The sequence below is a fragment of the Drosophila yakuba genome, chromosome 3R (assembly GCF_016746365.2).
Source record: "Drosophila yakuba strain Tai18E2 chromosome 3R, Prin_Dyak_Tai18E2_2.1, whole genome shotgun sequence".
NCBI classification, from domain to species: Eukaryota; Metazoa; Arthropoda; class Insecta; order Diptera; family Drosophilidae; genus Drosophila; species Drosophila yakuba.
Window position 1 is genome coordinate 12,391,032 of NC_052530.2, and position 16,181 is coordinate 12,407,212.

The 16,181-nt window shown below is 43.0% G+C and overlaps 5 protein-coding genes across 14 annotated transcripts; 1 reads left to right on the top strand and 4 right to left on the bottom strand.

The window, feature by feature from the left end:
* Positions 1-1,142: 1,142 nt before the first annotated feature.
* On the bottom strand, positions 1,143-3,558 carry LOC6536543 (synaptic vesicle glycoprotein 2B). Of its 4 annotated transcripts, none has more exons than XM_039376625.1 (9): positions 2,998-3,558; positions 2,752-2,930; positions 2,512-2,693; positions 2,254-2,450; positions 2,041-2,197; positions 1,866-1,980; positions 1,517-1,676; positions 1,337-1,464; positions 1,143-1,287 (listed from the first exon to the last, which is right to left on the bottom strand). In XM_039376625.1, exons 1-9 carry the CDS (start codon positions 3,387-3,389, stop codon positions 1,232-1,234), a joined length of 1,566 nt encoding a protein of 521 aa, XP_039232559.1. In that variant the 5' UTR covers positions 3,390-3,558; the 3' UTR covers positions 1,143-1,231. The 4 variants fall into 4 exon arrangements, with proteins under 4 accessions (XP_039232559.1, XP_002097119.1, XP_015047811.1 ...); XM_002097083.3 differs by having other exon boundaries at positions 2,251-2,450; positions 2,998-3,556; XM_015192325.2 differs by lacking the exons at positions 1,143-1,287; positions 1,337-1,464; positions 1,517-1,676 and having other exon boundaries at positions 1,872-1,980; positions 2,037-2,197; positions 2,251-2,450; positions 2,998-3,555.
* A 606-nt stretch (positions 3,559-4,164) lies between these two features.
* Positions 4,165-7,121, bottom strand: LOC6536544 (synaptic vesicle glycoprotein 2B). Its single transcript, XM_002097084.4, has 9 exons — positions 6,961-7,121; positions 6,180-6,615; positions 5,944-6,122; positions 5,697-5,878; positions 5,249-5,635; positions 4,890-5,007; positions 4,673-4,832; positions 4,488-4,615; positions 4,165-4,421 (listed from the first exon to the last, which is right to left on the bottom strand). The coding sequence occupies exons 1-9, from the start codon at positions 7,004-7,006 to the stop codon at positions 4,366-4,368; spliced, it is 1,692 nt and encodes a 563-aa protein (XP_002097120.1). The 5' UTR covers positions 7,007-7,121; the 3' UTR covers positions 4,165-4,365.
* A 734-nt stretch (positions 7,122-7,855) lies between these two features.
* Positions 7,856-8,812, bottom strand: LOC6536545 (mediator of RNA polymerase II transcription subunit 7). Its single transcript, XM_002097085.4, has 2 exons — positions 8,394-8,812; positions 7,856-8,321 (listed from the first exon to the last, which is right to left on the bottom strand). Exons 1-2 carry the CDS (start codon positions 8,721-8,723, stop codon positions 7,989-7,991), a joined length of 663 nt encoding a protein of 220 aa, XP_002097121.1. The 5' UTR covers positions 8,724-8,812; the 3' UTR covers positions 7,856-7,988.
* A 340-nt stretch (positions 8,813-9,152) lies between these two features.
* On the top strand, positions 9,153-15,055 carry LOC6536546. 7 transcript variants are annotated; one of them, XM_015192330.3, is made up of 11 exons: positions 9,153-9,503; positions 9,736-9,917; positions 10,327-10,529; positions 11,150-12,171; positions 12,334-12,593; positions 12,658-12,793; positions 12,859-13,481; positions 13,534-13,728; positions 13,798-13,843; positions 14,304-14,404; positions 14,761-15,055. In XM_015192330.3, exons 1-11 carry the CDS (start codon positions 9,476-9,478, stop codon positions 14,770-14,772), a joined length of 2,808 nt encoding a protein of 935 aa, XP_015047816.1. In that variant the 5' UTR covers positions 9,153-9,475; the 3' UTR covers positions 14,773-15,055. The 7 variants fall into 7 exon arrangements, 6 of the variants coding, with proteins under 6 accessions (XP_015047816.1, XP_015047820.1, XP_002097122.2 ...); XM_039376623.2 differs by having other exon boundaries at positions 9,154-9,503; positions 13,798-14,064; XM_015192334.3 differs by having other exon boundaries at positions 14,304-15,055.
* On the bottom strand, positions 14,922-16,071 carry LOC6536547 (general transcription factor IIF subunit 2). The gene is made up of 2 exons (XM_002097087.4): positions 15,449-16,071; positions 14,922-15,390 (listed from the first exon to the last, which is right to left on the bottom strand). The coding sequence occupies exons 1-2, from the start codon at positions 15,983-15,985 to the stop codon at positions 15,094-15,096; spliced, it is 834 nt and encodes a 277-aa protein (XP_002097123.1). The 5' UTR covers positions 15,986-16,071; the 3' UTR covers positions 14,922-15,093.
* Between the last annotated feature and the right edge of the window lie 110 nt (positions 16,072-16,181).

A 16,181-nucleotide genomic window follows, 5' to 3' on the forward strand; every position in this document is an offset into this window, starting at 1 on the left:
ATACATGTTTATTATGATAAATTTATGCGCATTTGTTGTTTGGTCGCTTTTATAGAGCGCACGAGTAGCCAGAGGTATTTTTTTTTACATTTTCAAAATAGAGAGCTTCATAAAAATACGGAGCACTGTGCAAAAATTTTGGGGAATACATTTATGCATTAAGCTTTTAGTCAAATTTTGCCACCAGCAGATAGAGTGAGAAAAGTGTGCTGAAGTTAAGGCGAATTTTGGGAACGCGCTACATAATTCACGAAACTAAAACAAATGCTTTATCCAGTCAGTTTCGATATGTAATTAAGCGCATAGTTTCGTAGCATACTTAAGTGGGCAAATATATAAAATAGTTTTATTTAACGAGATAGTAAAAATATACCTAATATCTAACGCACTACAAATTTTAAATTTTAAATTAACCACGAACAAACTGATGCTGACTTCGCTATGAATTTAAAATACCCTTCACGTCACAGGTGCTGAGTAGGAAAAACGAAGATGAATCAAGGCAGCAAACTGCTTCAATAGTCTGGCGTGGGTTGGTTTGACACCACCTATAAATTGAACTGAAATAAGTGCAGCCCAAACTACAGAAATGGCTCAATATGCAGACAAGCCATATGTGCGATCTGGGAGCCAAAGCACCAACAACTGGCTAGGGAAACGCCCCAAGTCAACATGTGTCAATTACCGCTTGACTTTGTTTTGACAGCCAGAGAAATAGGTTAGTTTCCCGAGTCGAGAAGGAAAGTGCCAGGAAATAGGATACTCTCGTTGCCGGTTCTTGGGGCGAAATCAAGTATACGCCGTGTGTGCATCACGGGGAGATTGCCATTGACTCTGTCGCCAGTCGATGGCAACAAACTTTAGTGGTGATTTATGGTTGCGGTGCGGTTAGAAAAATATGCAGGGGAAAAGTTTTCGCCAGACAAAGGGCATATGCTGGGGGAAATCACTTTGGCAGCTACCGAAGCGCGAATTGCGAGTCATCTTTGCATGTGAAAATTAATTGGTAACCGCAAAAACATAATTACCGCCAGATATGTATGTTTTCCCCACCAATCAAAAGGCTTCGAGAAATTAATCAGCGCCGTCTGGCATGTGATTGCCTGTGATTCAAAGGTAATTAAGTTGAATTAACCGCAAAGTCGACTGTTTGTTATTATTTTTATTAATTCTCCCCGAATTCATCGACAGCGAGACAATTAATTACAACCAGGACCAAATTTACGATAGGTTAGTTAAGCGATTGCTGATCGTCGACTTTTAAGAACAGCGAAAACAGAAAGGCAACTGTGTAAAAAAATAATTAGTTCACCTATCTAAATTGAGTACTACGCACTTGACATCAGTGAGCAAAGCCAGAGAAACGGAGCCAGACAGCTAAGTTGCATAAAAATCGGCAGCAACATATTGCCACTTACAGATCCAAGTCTTCCAAAGGTCATGATCAGCAGCAAAACCATTGTCCTGGCGAATAGAGGCAGATGTTAATCTTGATTTATTATTAGGGATTTCAAACCTCATCAGGGTGGGAAAAATCACCACAGACATTCCAATGATCGTAGTGGCACAAATGCCCATCATGGTCAGGTAAACGGCGGAAACTATCATCGTCCCCAGCGAAGTCTTCACAAAGTACAGGCTGCCCACCAGGAAGATGCAGATGAATAGGAACACCTCTGACAGAAGCTCACATAAATAAATAATTCAAATGGAGATGCAAAAAGCTCTAAAGAGTGGATTTGAATTGAAGTGTTTCTATTGACATCATGAAACGTGCAATAAATGTTATCAGCATAGTTATTGTGGTATGTATTTGAAAATATTTGAGACTCGCTTTGCATCCCTAGCACAAGTACAGTACTCACTCAGTATGTGATTCGCGACCACTTGGAAACGCATGAAGGGAAAGATGATCAGAAAACCAACCAGACCAATTCCAGCTACCGTGATGTTATCCAAATAGCTATCCGGGTCGTGATGCTGCACGATAGAAATTATTACTTTAGACCCGGCAACCCATATCAACGATCTCCTACCCACTAGAGCGCACTCCACCATCTTCTCCTCCTCGTCCATGGACTTTGTATTTGCATTGTGATCCAAAACGGAGCACACACTCGTATCATTCGCGCCCAAAGAGTCCATGGCGTTCATCGTGGCGAAGATCTGTGGCAGCCACAGGCGCACCGAGTTAACACTAGGATATGTAATGCATATAGAAACCCGAATATATATTCCATATTTACCTACCACATAATCTGACAGAAATGCAGGCAATACACCTGCAGTGAAATGGCCAAATAGGGATTGGAAAACATGGGCTTTAGCTGTTTGAATCCCTCGAGGAACTTGCTCTTGGCCCGACTAAATCTTTCCTTGAGTGTTGATGGCCGCCCAGTACTATCCAGATCATCAGACCGATCGGGCGTGGGATCGGTGAGGCGTTTTACCTGTTAAATTAATAATAAATTATTCCAAAACCAGGAAAATGTAAGGAACAATAGTTAGTACCGGGTAGCTCTCTCTACTTTTCCGCTTGTTCATCTTGTAGATTCGCTGGAAGGAGTCCAGAGCCTTTTTGTAATTTCCCTGAGACATAAGGAACTTGGGGCTCTCGGGCAGGAAAATGTGCAGCAAACCACTGAGCAGACTGGGCACGGAGCTGACCGCCAGGAAGACCTGCCAGGTGCGAACTGCTGGCGGAAGATAGAGTTCTTAATTAAGGTCAGGAGGTGAAGCAGTCTCACCCACACTTCATTGAGGAGACCTTGAAAAGGATGTGCACCGGCAGCAGAACGTAGGCGAGCAGGGGTAGAATCATCGATCCAATGGAAACACACAGGCCCACGAACAGCATGATATAAGGCCGGTGCTTTTTGCCATGGAACTCGGCCAGGTAGCTGACCACGACCGCAAATGGACCGCAGATGCTAGAAAGCTCATAGCATTAAACATGTAAAAACTAAAAACATATATATATAACGGTAACCCGCTTACATAAATCCATCGAAGAACTTGAAGGCCATCAGTTGGGCAGTGTCCTGGCTGAGGGAAGCGCACAGGACGAAGAAGCCATCAAGCCAGCCGCCCGCAATGAGAACGGGTCTGCGGCCAATGGTGTCCGCTATGAAGCCCCATGGCACCGCCGAGATGATCATGCCCGCATAGGTCACCGCATGCAGCATGCCCTTGTCCACGATGCTCAGGTCAAGGTCACACTCGGCGGAGGGCATCACATAGGACAGCGCCGAGGCCGAGAAGACCATCGCCATGAGGCAGGGCACCGCGCTGCACAGGATGAACAGGTTGAAGAACCCAAAGCCACACTCGGCGATCGCCGTCTCGAAATCTGCAGCCTCGTCAGGATTATCCTTTGCTCGGTCCGCCATTTAAAAAAATGATATATTTAGTCTGGGGTGGCAGTGCAAATTTTGAAAATTACTCGAAAGACTCCTGGATATTTACAAACTGGGGCATCTGGGATTTTATAATTTATAAATTAAATCATGCTCAAAAATGTATGCTGAGAGTTAACTCCAATACTGCACTCCTTTCTATAAAAAGGCGAACTAAAATAAAATATTTTCGGTAACAAATAAATACAATTTCTTAAACACTGTACTATTACTACTACTATTACTATCCCTAGGTATGTTCTGTCTCCAATTTTGTGAGGTACTTATGTATTTCCAGCAATAAATCGAACAATAAATAAGCATTTCCTGGTATTTTAAGATTACAAGGCTGCTTGAAAGTGATTAAAATTGAGCGCACGTTTGGTGAAAGTTCATGTTGTTCAGGATTCGCTAATGCGCTCAATGGATAAACAGCATCCACTTAAGGATGCCACGAAAAGTCAATTCAGGCAGCACTAATTTCCACTTTGCCCGTCTGCAGCCTTTGTAAATCTGGTTAATGTTATCTGTAGTTGATCACTCACCTGCCAATTCACCTGCCAACACAGCCACCCAACCCAATGCCAAGCCAACTGAACTCCGACGGATACACTTAATTAGTGCTAATGAGATTTGCATGTCGCAACTTCCGTCGACTATTGCTATTGTCCTTGCCCACCAGCGGAGTCCTTTGAGGGATCCGGAGATATTTGCCCCTTCTCTGGCTTAAGCACGTAGGAACTTGAATGGAACTCTCATAACACGGTAATTTTACAACAATATAGATATATTTGGTTTGGTTACTTAAGGTAAATATAAATAGTTGTTGAGCGTCTATCTAATCCAGTTGAGTCGCTATCTCTAACTTGTAAAACTAAACAAATGCTAATGTCGCAAGATCCGATTCTAAGTAAATGGGCATACCTAGGTCTATTTTTACTGTATTATTATGTGTATTTCTTATTTTATTCTAAGTAAACATTGCCTTTGCTGGATCAGGCAAGAATATAGACAGGATGCCCGATACTGCAATAAAATAAGATTACAAATATAATAAAATAATTATTAAGGAAGAAACTATCTTCAACTTACATATCAGCACTGAGGAGACCATTATGAATGGAGGCAAACAACCGATTTGAACAAATACAGGGAAGAGTAAATTTCCGGATAGGGCACCAAAGCGTCCACACATCATGGCAATGGCAACCACAACGGTTCTGAAAATGAAAACCTTTCATTTAATACGAATTCGGTGCCATTAATAGACAACCTACCTTAATTGTGTGGGAAATAGGGCCACTACAGCTCCCAAAAGTGAGGAGACAGCAATTCCCGTAATCGTAAGGAAGACGGCAGCCACAATGAGTGTCATTAGACTGCTTACGGAGAAGTAGAGCATGAGGCCAAAGGTTCCCGACAGAAACAAGCCGTAAGCTGCGAAGGGCGCAAGGGTTAAATCACCAAATTTACACAATTCCAGGAGCAACTTACTCATCATGCGTTTTGGACCCAGAGCCCGAATGATTCCACCGGCAAAGAAGTAGCCCACGAAGCCCGTGGCCGAAACGATAATGTTATTCAGGTACATGTCCATCGATATCACCTTGGGCTGTAAAAGTAAAATAAAGTGCTAATTTTAGAAGCCATATTAAACACGATCACTTCGAGTTTGCATGTAACTTTCAAATCAAATGGATTATGAACGATAATGGTAATCTTGTACTTTGTGAGCAGCGATAGCCACGTCACGATCACGATGACTAGGCGTTAAGTGAGCTGTCAGATAAGCCCAGTCTACAGATCCACGTCAGTTCTTCATCTGCTATCTCCAAGTACTATCTGATACCCACCTCTGAACAGGCGTCGGCGTAATTGAGAGCGGTCTTAGCCGTCTGATTGACACTGAATTCGAGGATGGTACACATGCTGGCATCCAGTCCGTCGCCGGCGTGCAGGACCTCGTACTCCGCCATGGAGGCGAAGAGCTGCGGCAGCCACAGACGGATCGTGTTCATGCCCAGGAAGATGCCGAACTGCATCACATAGCAGCAGATGGCCAGTCCCAGCAGGGGCTTCCTGGCCAGCGGCTTCATCTGCTGCAGTCCGGATCGCAGGCTCTCCGCCAGGGTACGGGACTGTCGCTTGGTGGGCGCCTCTCCGGATTTCTCCTCGATGGTGTAGATGACCTCGTTCTGGGCGGCCTTGCGATTGGGAACTTCCTGAATAAGAGCTTTGATCTGTAAGGAAATGATTTCAAATTAAACGCTACACTGGAGCAATTTTGAAATATTTTCATACGGGATAGCTATCCTTGGGCTTGCGGGTGTTGACATGGTAGATCTGCTTAAAGGCTTGGAGCGCCTCCTCGTTGCGTCCTTGGGCCATTAAAAATCGCGGACTCTCCGGCATGCTGCAGAAAATCAAGCCACTGATCAAACTTGGAATGCCCAGAACGAACAGGTAAATTTGCCAGCTGCGAACTGAACAAAATTAAAGAATAAGTCATATGTTAAATGTTAAAAAACTCATTTTGCAAATAACTTACTTTGCAAGCCCCAGAACTCAAAGTCCCAATCTCTGGGAAAGATTCCCCAGGCCAGAAGAGGTAGTGAAACCGTCGCCGTGGAGGTGACCATGCCCACGATCATCAGAACTGAAGAGCGGTGCTTGGGTCCGTGCATTTCAGTCAGATAAGTAAAGAGCACAGCTGCCGGGCCATTAACCCTTTAATGAAAAATAAATTAAAGTCTGAATTTATAAAAAATAGTACTCAGTACTTACACCAAGCCACCCATGAACTTGAACATCACCAGCATACTGAAGTTCTGACTCAACGCACTGCCAAAAACGCACACAGCATCTATAAGATAGCCCCAGTAGAGGATCTTTTTGCGACCCTTGGTATCTGCCAGATAGCCCCAGGCTATGGCCGAGATGGTCATGCCCGCGTAGGCCACCGCATTCAGCACACCTTTGTCCTCCAGAGTCAGGCGAAGATCGCATTCGGCCACTGGCAGAATGTAGGACATGGAGCTGGACTCGAAGATGGCGGCACTCTGGGCGGGAATGGAGACGATCAGCAGCATCAGATTGAAGATTCCGAAGCCAGCACCCTCGATCGCCTTGTCGAAGGTGGCAGGACCCTCTTCGGTGGGCGTGGCTGCCGCCTCCGCCGTACTATCTGAATTTCCATCCGCATCCTTGTCATTTTCTAGCCCTGAATTAATAAGAGGGGTTTTTAGGGGGCACATTAACTTTTTGCACGGGCATGTAATTTAATCTCATAACACTAACTGCCTGAACTTTTCCACTTATAACAGCATTTCTAAAAACTCAGATTACGAATCACATAATTTTACGACTTGATTTCATTGTCATAAAAGGTTACGATTGAATTTCTCACAATAAACACGGTTAACACATTTGTATATAGTTGCGGCTACTTGTTACAGGATAAAATTCACTTTTTAAGGATGTTCTGTTTTTTGTTTTATAAGGTATTTAATACTTTCTCCTCTCATTAATGATTAGATTATTCCAAAATGTTTTATAACCGCTTTACCTTTGCTTTTCTCTGGATCCACTGTTTTAATATTGTTTTCCGACATCCCAGCGATTACTGTTTGCCACTATAGGTTTTCACAATTGGCTTGCTCTTGAAATTGATTGTTCAATTAATACGCTGCAGTTTTTAATTAAAAAGCGCAACCACAAGTTCTTAAAAAAATTAAGTTCAAAGTCACACAGTAAAGGGTTTTCAGAATAGTTTATTTAATCGACTTGCACACTTGCAATGCTGCACGAGAAATGATCCTATGGAGCGCATGGCACCTGCTTTTATCGGAGTTTATCTCAATAAATGTGAAGATTCACTCAGCTACAGCTGCCTTATCGCGGGCTTTACAATCTAAGAAAGCTAGTAAACATATAAAACCATGTTTATTTAGAAAAACCACATTGGGCTTCGTAAAGGGCACAATGAGTTTCCGAAACTTGGGCGAATACACTATACTACAGTTATGAATGAAGTCTTCCATTGGCTTTTTAAATAATTTTTATTAAACAAAATAAGTAGTTTTAAAATAACCCTTAAATATTAATTTAAGCCACATATTATTATAATTATGAAACGTACTGTATGAGCATATTTCGTTTAGCCACGACGATGACATGCGGAAGCAACCATCAAAAGTAGAAAAAAGTGTGGTGTTCTTGCTTTTCTTTACATTTAAATATATTGTTCTTCTGATCCAGAGAAAAATGTTTTAGGTGGATAATACGATTTATGACATTTGACTAAATTATTATTCCACGCTGACTACGTCATTTCAATGGTGAAATGTGTGGGATGCTTGAACGTGTGCCTTTATCACGGATTTTATCTGTGTAAAGCTTATCTCAAAGATGACTTAACACATTAATGCCGAGTGAATGAATTACTCATTAGACGTGAAAGATTCTCATCACACAATTGGGGTTTTATTTCTTAGACTAAAAGCAGTTATAAATATGAGGAGCTCTTGTTTCCAAGCCATTCACAATGATTTACACTAATTCTAGCGTCGATGTCCAGTCTTCTGCGAACTCAGCTCATTCGATGGCATCCACCAGTTTGCACAACATGCGGTCATGCTGGTAACTGGGATCATTCTTGGCCGCCGCATTCGCCTCCAGCGGATCCACCTCCGTCTTAATCTTTGCTCCGCCGCTTTCGTCGTCATCATCTAGTATCGGCAGAGCTGAGAAGGCGGTATTTACGATCTCGCGCACACGTTCCAGATGCTTTTGGAAACGGGTGGCGGTCTCCACGCGCTGCCGCTTCTGCATTTCCATCATGACGCGCAGCGTTTCCCTCGCCTGATGTGGGCGAAACTCGTTGAGGAGGTGATGCATATTCACAAACAGCAGACTGATATCGTCAATCTACGATTTAAAAGGAATATAATACAATAAGATGCTACATTTGAATGGGTTAATTGACTGTGGTGATCTCACCTTCTCTGTGCGCCGCGGGCTGTCTGGATTTAGGATGAGGAAGTCGATGAGATCTAGGAAATTGACCAGCAGGGAGTGATTGAGCTTCTTGAGCTCCTTGCGCCGGTCGAAATGAATGGGTATCAGTCGCTTGATGTTCTGGGACTCCAAGCTGCGGATCATCTCGTCGTTGTTGTACTGGATGCCAAACATGCTATAGACTTCATGCTGCGCGGGCGGCGGTGGTGGGCGTGGCGCTCGGTTGCGGCGGATGTTTTCATCTGTGTAGTTGGCGATGTACCGCTCCGGCGGCATCGGCAGGCTGGAAACCTGAGTCTCCTGGTTGGACATTTCGCGATAAACAAGTGCAGAAATACAAAAATAATATAGTAATTTTTGTTTTGCAGAAGTGATGACACTGGGCACACTCTAATCTGTCACGATAGTGATGACACTATCTGCCATTTTTTATCTTCCTAAAAAATACCTCAACAATGGTTTGAAGCCGGACTTCAAACAAACATAACATTAATGCAAAACAGAAATATACCGAATTTTGTGCATTTTCTATTAGGATTATTGTAAATCTGTGTATTTTACGTTTTAGATAATAGCGAACACTTTAAAATGAAATAGTTTCTGTTTATTCATAATTACTAGGTATTCATCGTTCTCAAAATACCTAACGACCCGATTATCGTAGCCGGCTATCGATAACTTAAGGTGACCATACCTACATGCGCACTCCCCAACAGCATTGCCGTAGCAATTTTCGTCCGTCTCTTCTCTCATTCGCTACTCGTCCGGAGAGCAAAACAAAATAAGAAATACATATATCTTGGGGTGAATAGGAAATTGTCCCTGCACCGATTCGCGCCAATATTCCTGTCAAGGAAATGAAAAACAAAACAGACAAATAAAACATAACTGGACACAACTAAATCAATCCGGCGAAGACGCGACGTCGTGCCTCCACCATTTTGTTTTCCCCACTCCTCGTGCGTGCGTGTTTGCAGTGTTTGTGCATAGAGCTCCCCATGATGCCAGTAAAATGTGCAAAACCGAACTTAAAACAGGCTTCTTGTAGTGTCATCTAGTTAGCCATGGAACGGATAGCGCCAGAAGAAGCGGGTAAGAACCCAGAGCTTAGGTAACCAGCGGAGAAGAGCCCCAGGCGGCGATCTTCGTTTCCCATTGATTAAGTCAGCGCTATTTCCAGTACACCGCGTGTATGAGTGCTCCTATGTGCGTGTGTGTGTGCGTGTGGAAAGAGGCCAGAAATAAACAATAAAGCGGATCTGCGATTGGGTGTGTGTTTGTGCATTGTTTAACTAAATCGACTCGGTTTCTCTTTAATTCAAAGCCTCCTTGAGCGAAGCGCGAAAGCAGATAGTGGAAATAGCCAGGAATCGGCCGGGAACACAAGTGGCCAAGTGCATCCTCGCCTACGACGAGCAACAGGACCTCGCCTCGCTTGTAGTCCTCCTCGAAGAGCTCTCCAAGAACACGGACTACTCCACGGACCTGCGGATATCACTGGGATATGTGAGTGTTGAAGCACAGTATTATCAAGATTAGCAAAGCCGCCGAGGAACAGCAAGATCAAGACAAAAGTGTGACGCAATGTGCGTGGGTGGTACAGTCAAGCCTCGATAACTGATATTTGAATTTAAAACTTGAGCTAAGAAAGCCACACTTGCGAAAAATTCGTTTAAAAATATATTTAACCATTATTACTTATACTATAATTCCATGTATAAATCACTTTGAAAATGCAGTAAAACTAGTTTTTGTTTATTCACCCAATAAGTTTAAAAACTCAGACTCGTAAGTCACAACTTAAAACAGTCTTCCAAAAGTTATGATCTTCAAAAAAAAAACTATTTTTTAACTTAAACACAATAGTAATATACAATAGACTTCAGATCCTCTAATATATTATTTATCTTTACAGTATATTGAGGAGCTACTGCGACACTGCTTAGGAAGCAACTATGTCTCCCGAAGATCGGCCATCGTGGCCGCGGGAAGTGCCCTCCAGTACTGCGGCAAGATCTATGGAGACCGCGTGGAGTACATGTACCAGGTGGTGGAGCACCAGATCGAAGCCCTGCTCACATCGGAGTCTCAGAAGGAGACGCCCAGCGGAAGTAGTGCGTAAGTTGTACTCAAAACAAAAGAGTTGGAAAGATGGAGAAAGACAAAGCCACGTGCTCCCAATTGTCGCCATTGAGTCTGACAGGGCGTCGGCTCTTATCAGTCCAGAATGCCGCTTATCGAGCTTTACTTTACGCCCCCATCTTCGGCTTTGTTTACGATAATATCACAGAAGCCGGCTTGCCGTTTAATCACATGTTAATGAACGATGGAGCACGTTTTTGTGCTGGCAAAAATAAAAAACAAGCAGTACATAATGAAATGAGTAATAAAACAGACAACTGAAGAACAAAATCGTAGACTGTTTAGATCATTCATAAAAATACACTTTAGAACATGGAAGGTATTCCGTGATAGATCACATCCCAAATTTATAATTTAGACATTTTAAACCTTTAAGTCTTTCAACACCACTTAAATTCATTCTTATCAACAGACATAAAATCATTTGGAATATGTGACCTAAGTATTAGAAGTCTAATCATTTTTAAAAGATAGCACCAGTAATTGATTAAAATATATGTTTCCTAATAATTAGCACTTAAGTCTCATATGTTTTATAAATTAAGTGCCTTTCTTTTTAAATACTAATACTAATTTTTATCATTTCACATTTACAGGCCGAAGAACAATGAACCCAGGCCGGAAGAACCTCGAAAACGTCGCGCGAAAAAGCTGACTAAGAAGGAAGTAGATCCTTATTTGCTCACCGTGGAACCGAAAAAGTTCAAGACCATGTCGGACGACAAACGCTTCAACATGGCGGGCTTTGTAAAATGCACGAGAAATCGGACGATAGAATACCTTTATCAAGATCATACGCCGCCCAACTTGTGGAGACACGCGCCAATTGTAGATCCCCACAATCCCTACGACCAGGATGAAAAAAAGCAGTACAAAATGTTTACGTATCACGTAGAGCATAGGTACAACACGCTTCTGCCGGATATTCCCTTTGAAAGGCTGAATCTCATTAAGGAATATGTGCACACAAACCAGGTGAACACCACGGAGATTCTTAATGAGCACATGACCACGAAGGATTATCTGGACGAGTATATTGCGCTGGAGAATCAAATGCTGGCAGCCCGCTATGGAGCCACTGTCAGAACGAGAAGAAGTTTGGTTGAACCGGCGAAAAGATTGATGGAGGACAGTTTGGTAGCGGAAATGGCGAAGAAGGTGTGCATAGACGAGAATCTGCCAATAGATACGGACGAAACTGCTCCGCTGGAAGCAATGGACGTGGACCAATCTGTGATGGCTGAAAACAACCAGTCGCTAATCACAGCAGATGCCCTGCAAAATCAAATATCAGTGGACTCAGGCCTAGGCGAATCGATGAACACGAGTCAGGAGGACAGCAACATCAACATCACGATGGACATCAGCCAGGTGGAGAACTCTACTTTGGGCGTTAGCCAAGTGGAGTCGTCTTTGAGCACCAGCCAGGCGGAAAACTCCCTAAGCGTTAGCCAAGTAGAGAATCTGGCGCTGAGCAGCACATTAGACATTAATGAGTCTAGTGTCCTGGACAGCACGAGAGTGGATCAGCCCCCCTTAAAAGATCTTGCTCTAGACGAACTGCTAATAGATTCAGGGATCGGTATGGAAGATGTTTCCGATTTCCAAATGCATACAGGTAAACCAATGGCAATCCAACGCCCGCCAAGCGTACTAAGGATAAGTGTTTTTTTAATCTTTTGTTCTTGATTTCAAGTACTTACATCTTTGTTTCTTTTTACTCTTTTATTTTGGCACTTGATCCCACACTTGCATCCCTGCATTGCATTTGTCACGGCAGGCCAGTCTTTTGACGATGAGGGTGTTGTTCTTTCAGATCTAGAAGATCAACGGCAGTTGTCGCCCACGATGAAGTTGATTAGCCAATCGGAAGAGGCGAAAACAGTTCAAGTCATTGAGATGGATGCCGATGTGGTAATGAATGTTCCAAGGGAAGTGTGCTATCCCATTCTGCTGAATGTTATGGGTCTCCCCATTAAAGGTCTGCGTCGCAAATGTATCTTTAAACTTCCAACTGAGTTCGACTTGTTTAAGCAAGCAGTAAGTGTTCTTAATTATTACATTACTGTTGGATCTTGACCTGCATCTGTGTTTTTGTATTTAGCGTCTTCCTGCTAAGCGAGAGGCGCAACCAAAAGCCACACCCACTCCCAGAACTATATTGCAGATTGAACGAGAAGCTTTCCAAAAAGAAAAGGAACCCGGCTCCCCCTGCAGCTTAGAGTTCGATGAGGATTTTAGTAAGTTGCTTTGGCACATTTTATCATAACCAGACATATGACATAACCATGACATATTTTACCAGATTTCCTGGGCTTCCGTCAACGTAGACCCACATTTGACTCAGGCTTCGATATTGACGAGTTGCGTGGCGGTTCAGCTTGTGTGTCCACCATCGGAGAAGTTAAAATTGAGATTGAAGACGGAACGGAAACCCACACCGACAAGTTGATTAATGTAAGCGATAGCGACGCCTTGGAAAAGAGTGCGAATGCCGTAAGGGAATGTGGGCTGGGAGAGTCCCTGATGGAGGAATTAAACGCTTCTACCGAACCCAAAACTGAGAACATTACTGCAAATTCCTCGCAGCTTGAAGTAACTGAAACATCCGGAAATCTAAGCGGACTGGAAACTACAGTGGACTTAGGAATGGAGAGTGTGCTAACTAGTTCCGTATTAGATCCAAGTATTGAGCCGAATGCAGTGGACAGTTGTATTTTAAATGTCACTCAACTTGACAATTCAGCCCTGGAGATTTCAACTCTGCAGGACAAAGCTATCTTAAATGACGAAGCAGCTGCAAAGAATTTGCCTGCTGAAACACCTAATCCAGATTTAGACTCGGCAGCCAACGACTGCGATGAATCAACGCGTAGCGACTCCCCTTTCGAAATTGACGATTTGGATAGCCCCGATTCCAGCTCAATGGTAAATATTGGGTATTAAGTAATAAATGAAAATACTAACGTAATTTGTTTAGATCCGAGACTGGCATAGACGATTGGGTCCAGCTTTGGAAGCAGCCCATGAACGACAGAATTTCAACATTAAGGACTTGGGCACTGAGGTTTTAGACATTTGCAAGGCGGGCAACGGTACAGCCACGTTAGCCGACGTCATGACTGACAAGGATCCTAGTATCATGTGCCGCTACATGCTGGCTTCCCTGGTCCTGGTAGGTTAATGCGTTCAAACAAAATGGTTTCCTTCGAAGAACAATGATGTTAACACGCCTCGTTTGCAGACAAACCACGGAAACGTGTCCTTGGATTTTGGAAATCGCGATAAAAGTAAGCCCATCGACATGTCTCAGTTTCGAATGCATTTAAAGAGTACGAAGCGAATGGAAATCCATCCCGAGGACGACGTGGGCAACATAAATGCTGCCAAGAGCCACTCGGCGGCGAGGAGTAAAGAGCGAAATGTTTCAGCTAACAATACGAAGCCAGGGACAAGCAAGCCGGCGTCTGCAGCTACAAAACGAAAGTCTGCGGAAGTGGCTTTATCTGAGGTGTTTGCTAAAACTGTTCGATTGATACAGCCCATCCCAAAGATGTGGCAGACTCCTTCTGATGCCGACTCGGGGATATCTTCGATGGGCTCTTCATTGGCATCTACTCCCCGCCTTAATGAATAGTTGTGTTTTGTCTTAAATGTGCTTCGTAGTTTGTAAATTCCTTGCGTCCCAGTGGTAGAGAGTAGTTTGTGTGCCTCCTTTTGGAATTCAATCTTTATCTATATTATTTTCAGGCCCAGAGATCAATGCACTTTTCCCAGCAGTACAACAAGATCAAGAGGCTGCACTAGATATAAATCCTTGCCAGATTATTAACCCGCAATTTTGTACAAATGTAAGTTTTAGTTGCCTATCATTAACAGGCTTGCAATAGGATGAATAGAGTAGAACAAATGCTTTGGCTTAAGCTTATTGATGTATCAATCAATATTTGTTTAGAGTAGTAAACCAGTATTATTAAGCTCGATTTCCTTAAGCATGAAGCCGCTTTTTATGTTTTCTTAAATTTTTTCGGTTTATTACACTTTTTTGTTTCTTTTATTTGCTTTTGAAATTTTCCCTTTTTTTTTATTTCTATTTCTTTTGAACATTTTTGATTTATTTTACTTTACTTACGAATACATTTATTTTGTATTCTTATATTTTTCTATAATTTCCTAAAAATTGAACTGTATACCTCTTTTAATTTAGAACAAAAAATAGACAAATGGCTTTTTGGTTGCCGAAGTGCGTGTTTTGGAAATCCTCATGAGCTGATAGTACTAATTTCAAGTACCTGATCTCGTTCTGTACAAAAGTATATAAGTAAGAATTCTTCGGACATATAGGACAAAGTTCCGGCTAAATAAGAATAAAGTGTATATATGTATGTATTTACCAGAGTGCAAGCTAGTGTCTATTTACAAGCAGTTTAAGATATAATGTTTTTTCCTAGTTATAACGTGTAGTTCTTAAGGAATAAAACGGAACCATGCAATCACTTAAATATGTTTTAATGAAAGTAAGTCGTCGAATCTCCTAATGCTATTCAGAATCGCTGCTGCCAGACTTGTGTTCCTCCTCTTTCTTCTCTTCAGTCTTGTAGTGGCGGTACTCCTTCTTCAGCTCCCACATGTTTTTGTGTGGGTTCTTCATGTTGTAATCGCAGACATCCTTGAGAATCTCCTTCAGATAGCTAATCGGCTGGTTAGTGATCTTAACCAGATCCTTGATGTTATAGTATTGATGCTTCTCGAATGCGTGGAAGAGCATGTCCATTACGGCATTCTTGTCGTCGCGCGCCTTCTTGCCCTCGGCCTTCTTGCGTTCCCGATACTCAATCTGCAGGAAGGGAGAAAATTATATATAAGACTAAAAGAGAAATTATAATTCTTCTCACGTTGTGTGCATGGTCTTTCACAGGCTTAAAGTTCTGGACGATCTTGTCGATGGGCTGCACTCGCCGCTGTGGTTCCGACGCCTTGCGTATAGACTCCAGCTTTAGCTTCATGTAGCAATTGTCGGCGATGGGTCGGCACTCGAGCTTCTGCACAATTCTGCCCTCCATATACAACTTTTCGTTATCCGGCTGTGACGCCGAAGAAGTCGAATTTTCCTTGCCATCGGACGGCGCCATGTGCGAGAATACGCCAAGCGTTTGCTTGGTCACCTGCGACACGTCCAGGACGTGCTCCGTGGGTATTTTCTCCTCGGGATCCAGCGCCAAAACGGCGGGCGTGAGAGAGAGCGAGACCTGGGCCTTCTGGCCAGGTGTCTTGTTTATCCGGAGCTTGCCCACGTCCATATTCGTCGGCGCCTTCTCCCATTTCTGGGCAATGTACTTGGGCACCTTCACCAGCCACACGCCTCGCCCTGCGTTGGACAGGTCCAGGTCCTTGTCGATGATCTGCGTCTTTTCCTTCTCGTCCTTCGACATTCTAGTTGCTATTAAAATATTTAATACGAATTTGCAAAGCCACTTGTACCGTTTTCGGCTTTGCTTGTTGTTGTTGCGACGCAGAATTAGTGGGGTAGAAGCAACAGTTCCGTAAATTGCGAGTTTAGTATATTGCGGTATATTTATTTTGGTATTTATTCTATAATATATTGTTAGGCGCGAAGTTTGAATAAGT

Coding starts and splice junctions, on each gene's coding strand:
- LOC6536546 (XM_015192332.3), top strand. CDS start 9,476: ATGGAACGGATAGCGCCAGAAGAAGCGG. Junction 10,530..11,149: donor ACGCCCAGCGGAAGTAGTGC/GTAAGTTGTACT, acceptor TCACATTTACAG/GCCGAAGAACAATGAACCCA. Junction 12,794..12,858: donor AGAGTTCGATGAGGATTTTA/GTAAGTTGCTTT, acceptor ATATTTTACCAG/ATTTCCTGGGCTTCCGTCAA.
- LOC6536547 (XM_002097087.4), bottom strand. CDS start 15,985: ATGTCGAAGGACGAGAAGGAAAAGACGCAGATCATCGACAAGGACCTG. Junction 15,391..15,448: donor TGAAAGACCATGCACACAAC/GTGAGAAGAATT, acceptor CCCTTCCTGCAG/ATTGAGTATCGGGAACGCAA.
- LOC6536544 (XM_002097084.4), bottom strand. CDS start 7,006: ATGTCGGAAAACAATATTAAAACAGTGGATCCAGAGAAAAGCAAAG. Junction 5,879..5,943: donor TGAGTTCTGGGGCTTGCAAA/GTAAGTTATTTG, acceptor AATTTTGTTCAG/TTCGCAGCTGGCAAATTTAC. Junction 4,833..4,889: donor GGGTCCAAAACGCATGATGA/GTAAGTTGCTCC, acceptor CGCCCTTCGCAG/CTTACGGCTTGTTTCTGTCG.
- LOC6536545 (XM_002097085.4), bottom strand. CDS start 8,723: ATGTCCAACCAGGAGACTCAGGTTTCCAGCCTGCCGATGCCGCCGGAG. Junction 8,322..8,393: donor GCCCGCGGCGCACAGAGAAG/GTGAGATCACCA, acceptor TTTAAATCGTAG/ATTGACGATATCAGTCTGCT.
- LOC6536543 (XM_002097083.3), bottom strand. CDS start 3,389: ATGGCGGACCGAGCAAAGGATAATCCTGACGAGGCTGCAGATTTCGAG. Junction 2,694..2,751: donor CAAGGTCTCCTCAATGAAGT/GTGGGTGAGACT, acceptor TTCCGCCAGCAG/TTCGCACCTGGCAGGTCTTC. Junction 1,677..1,865: donor GGTCGCGAATCACATACTGA/GTGAGTACTGTA, acceptor AGCTTCTGTCAG/AGGTGTTCCTATTCATCTGC.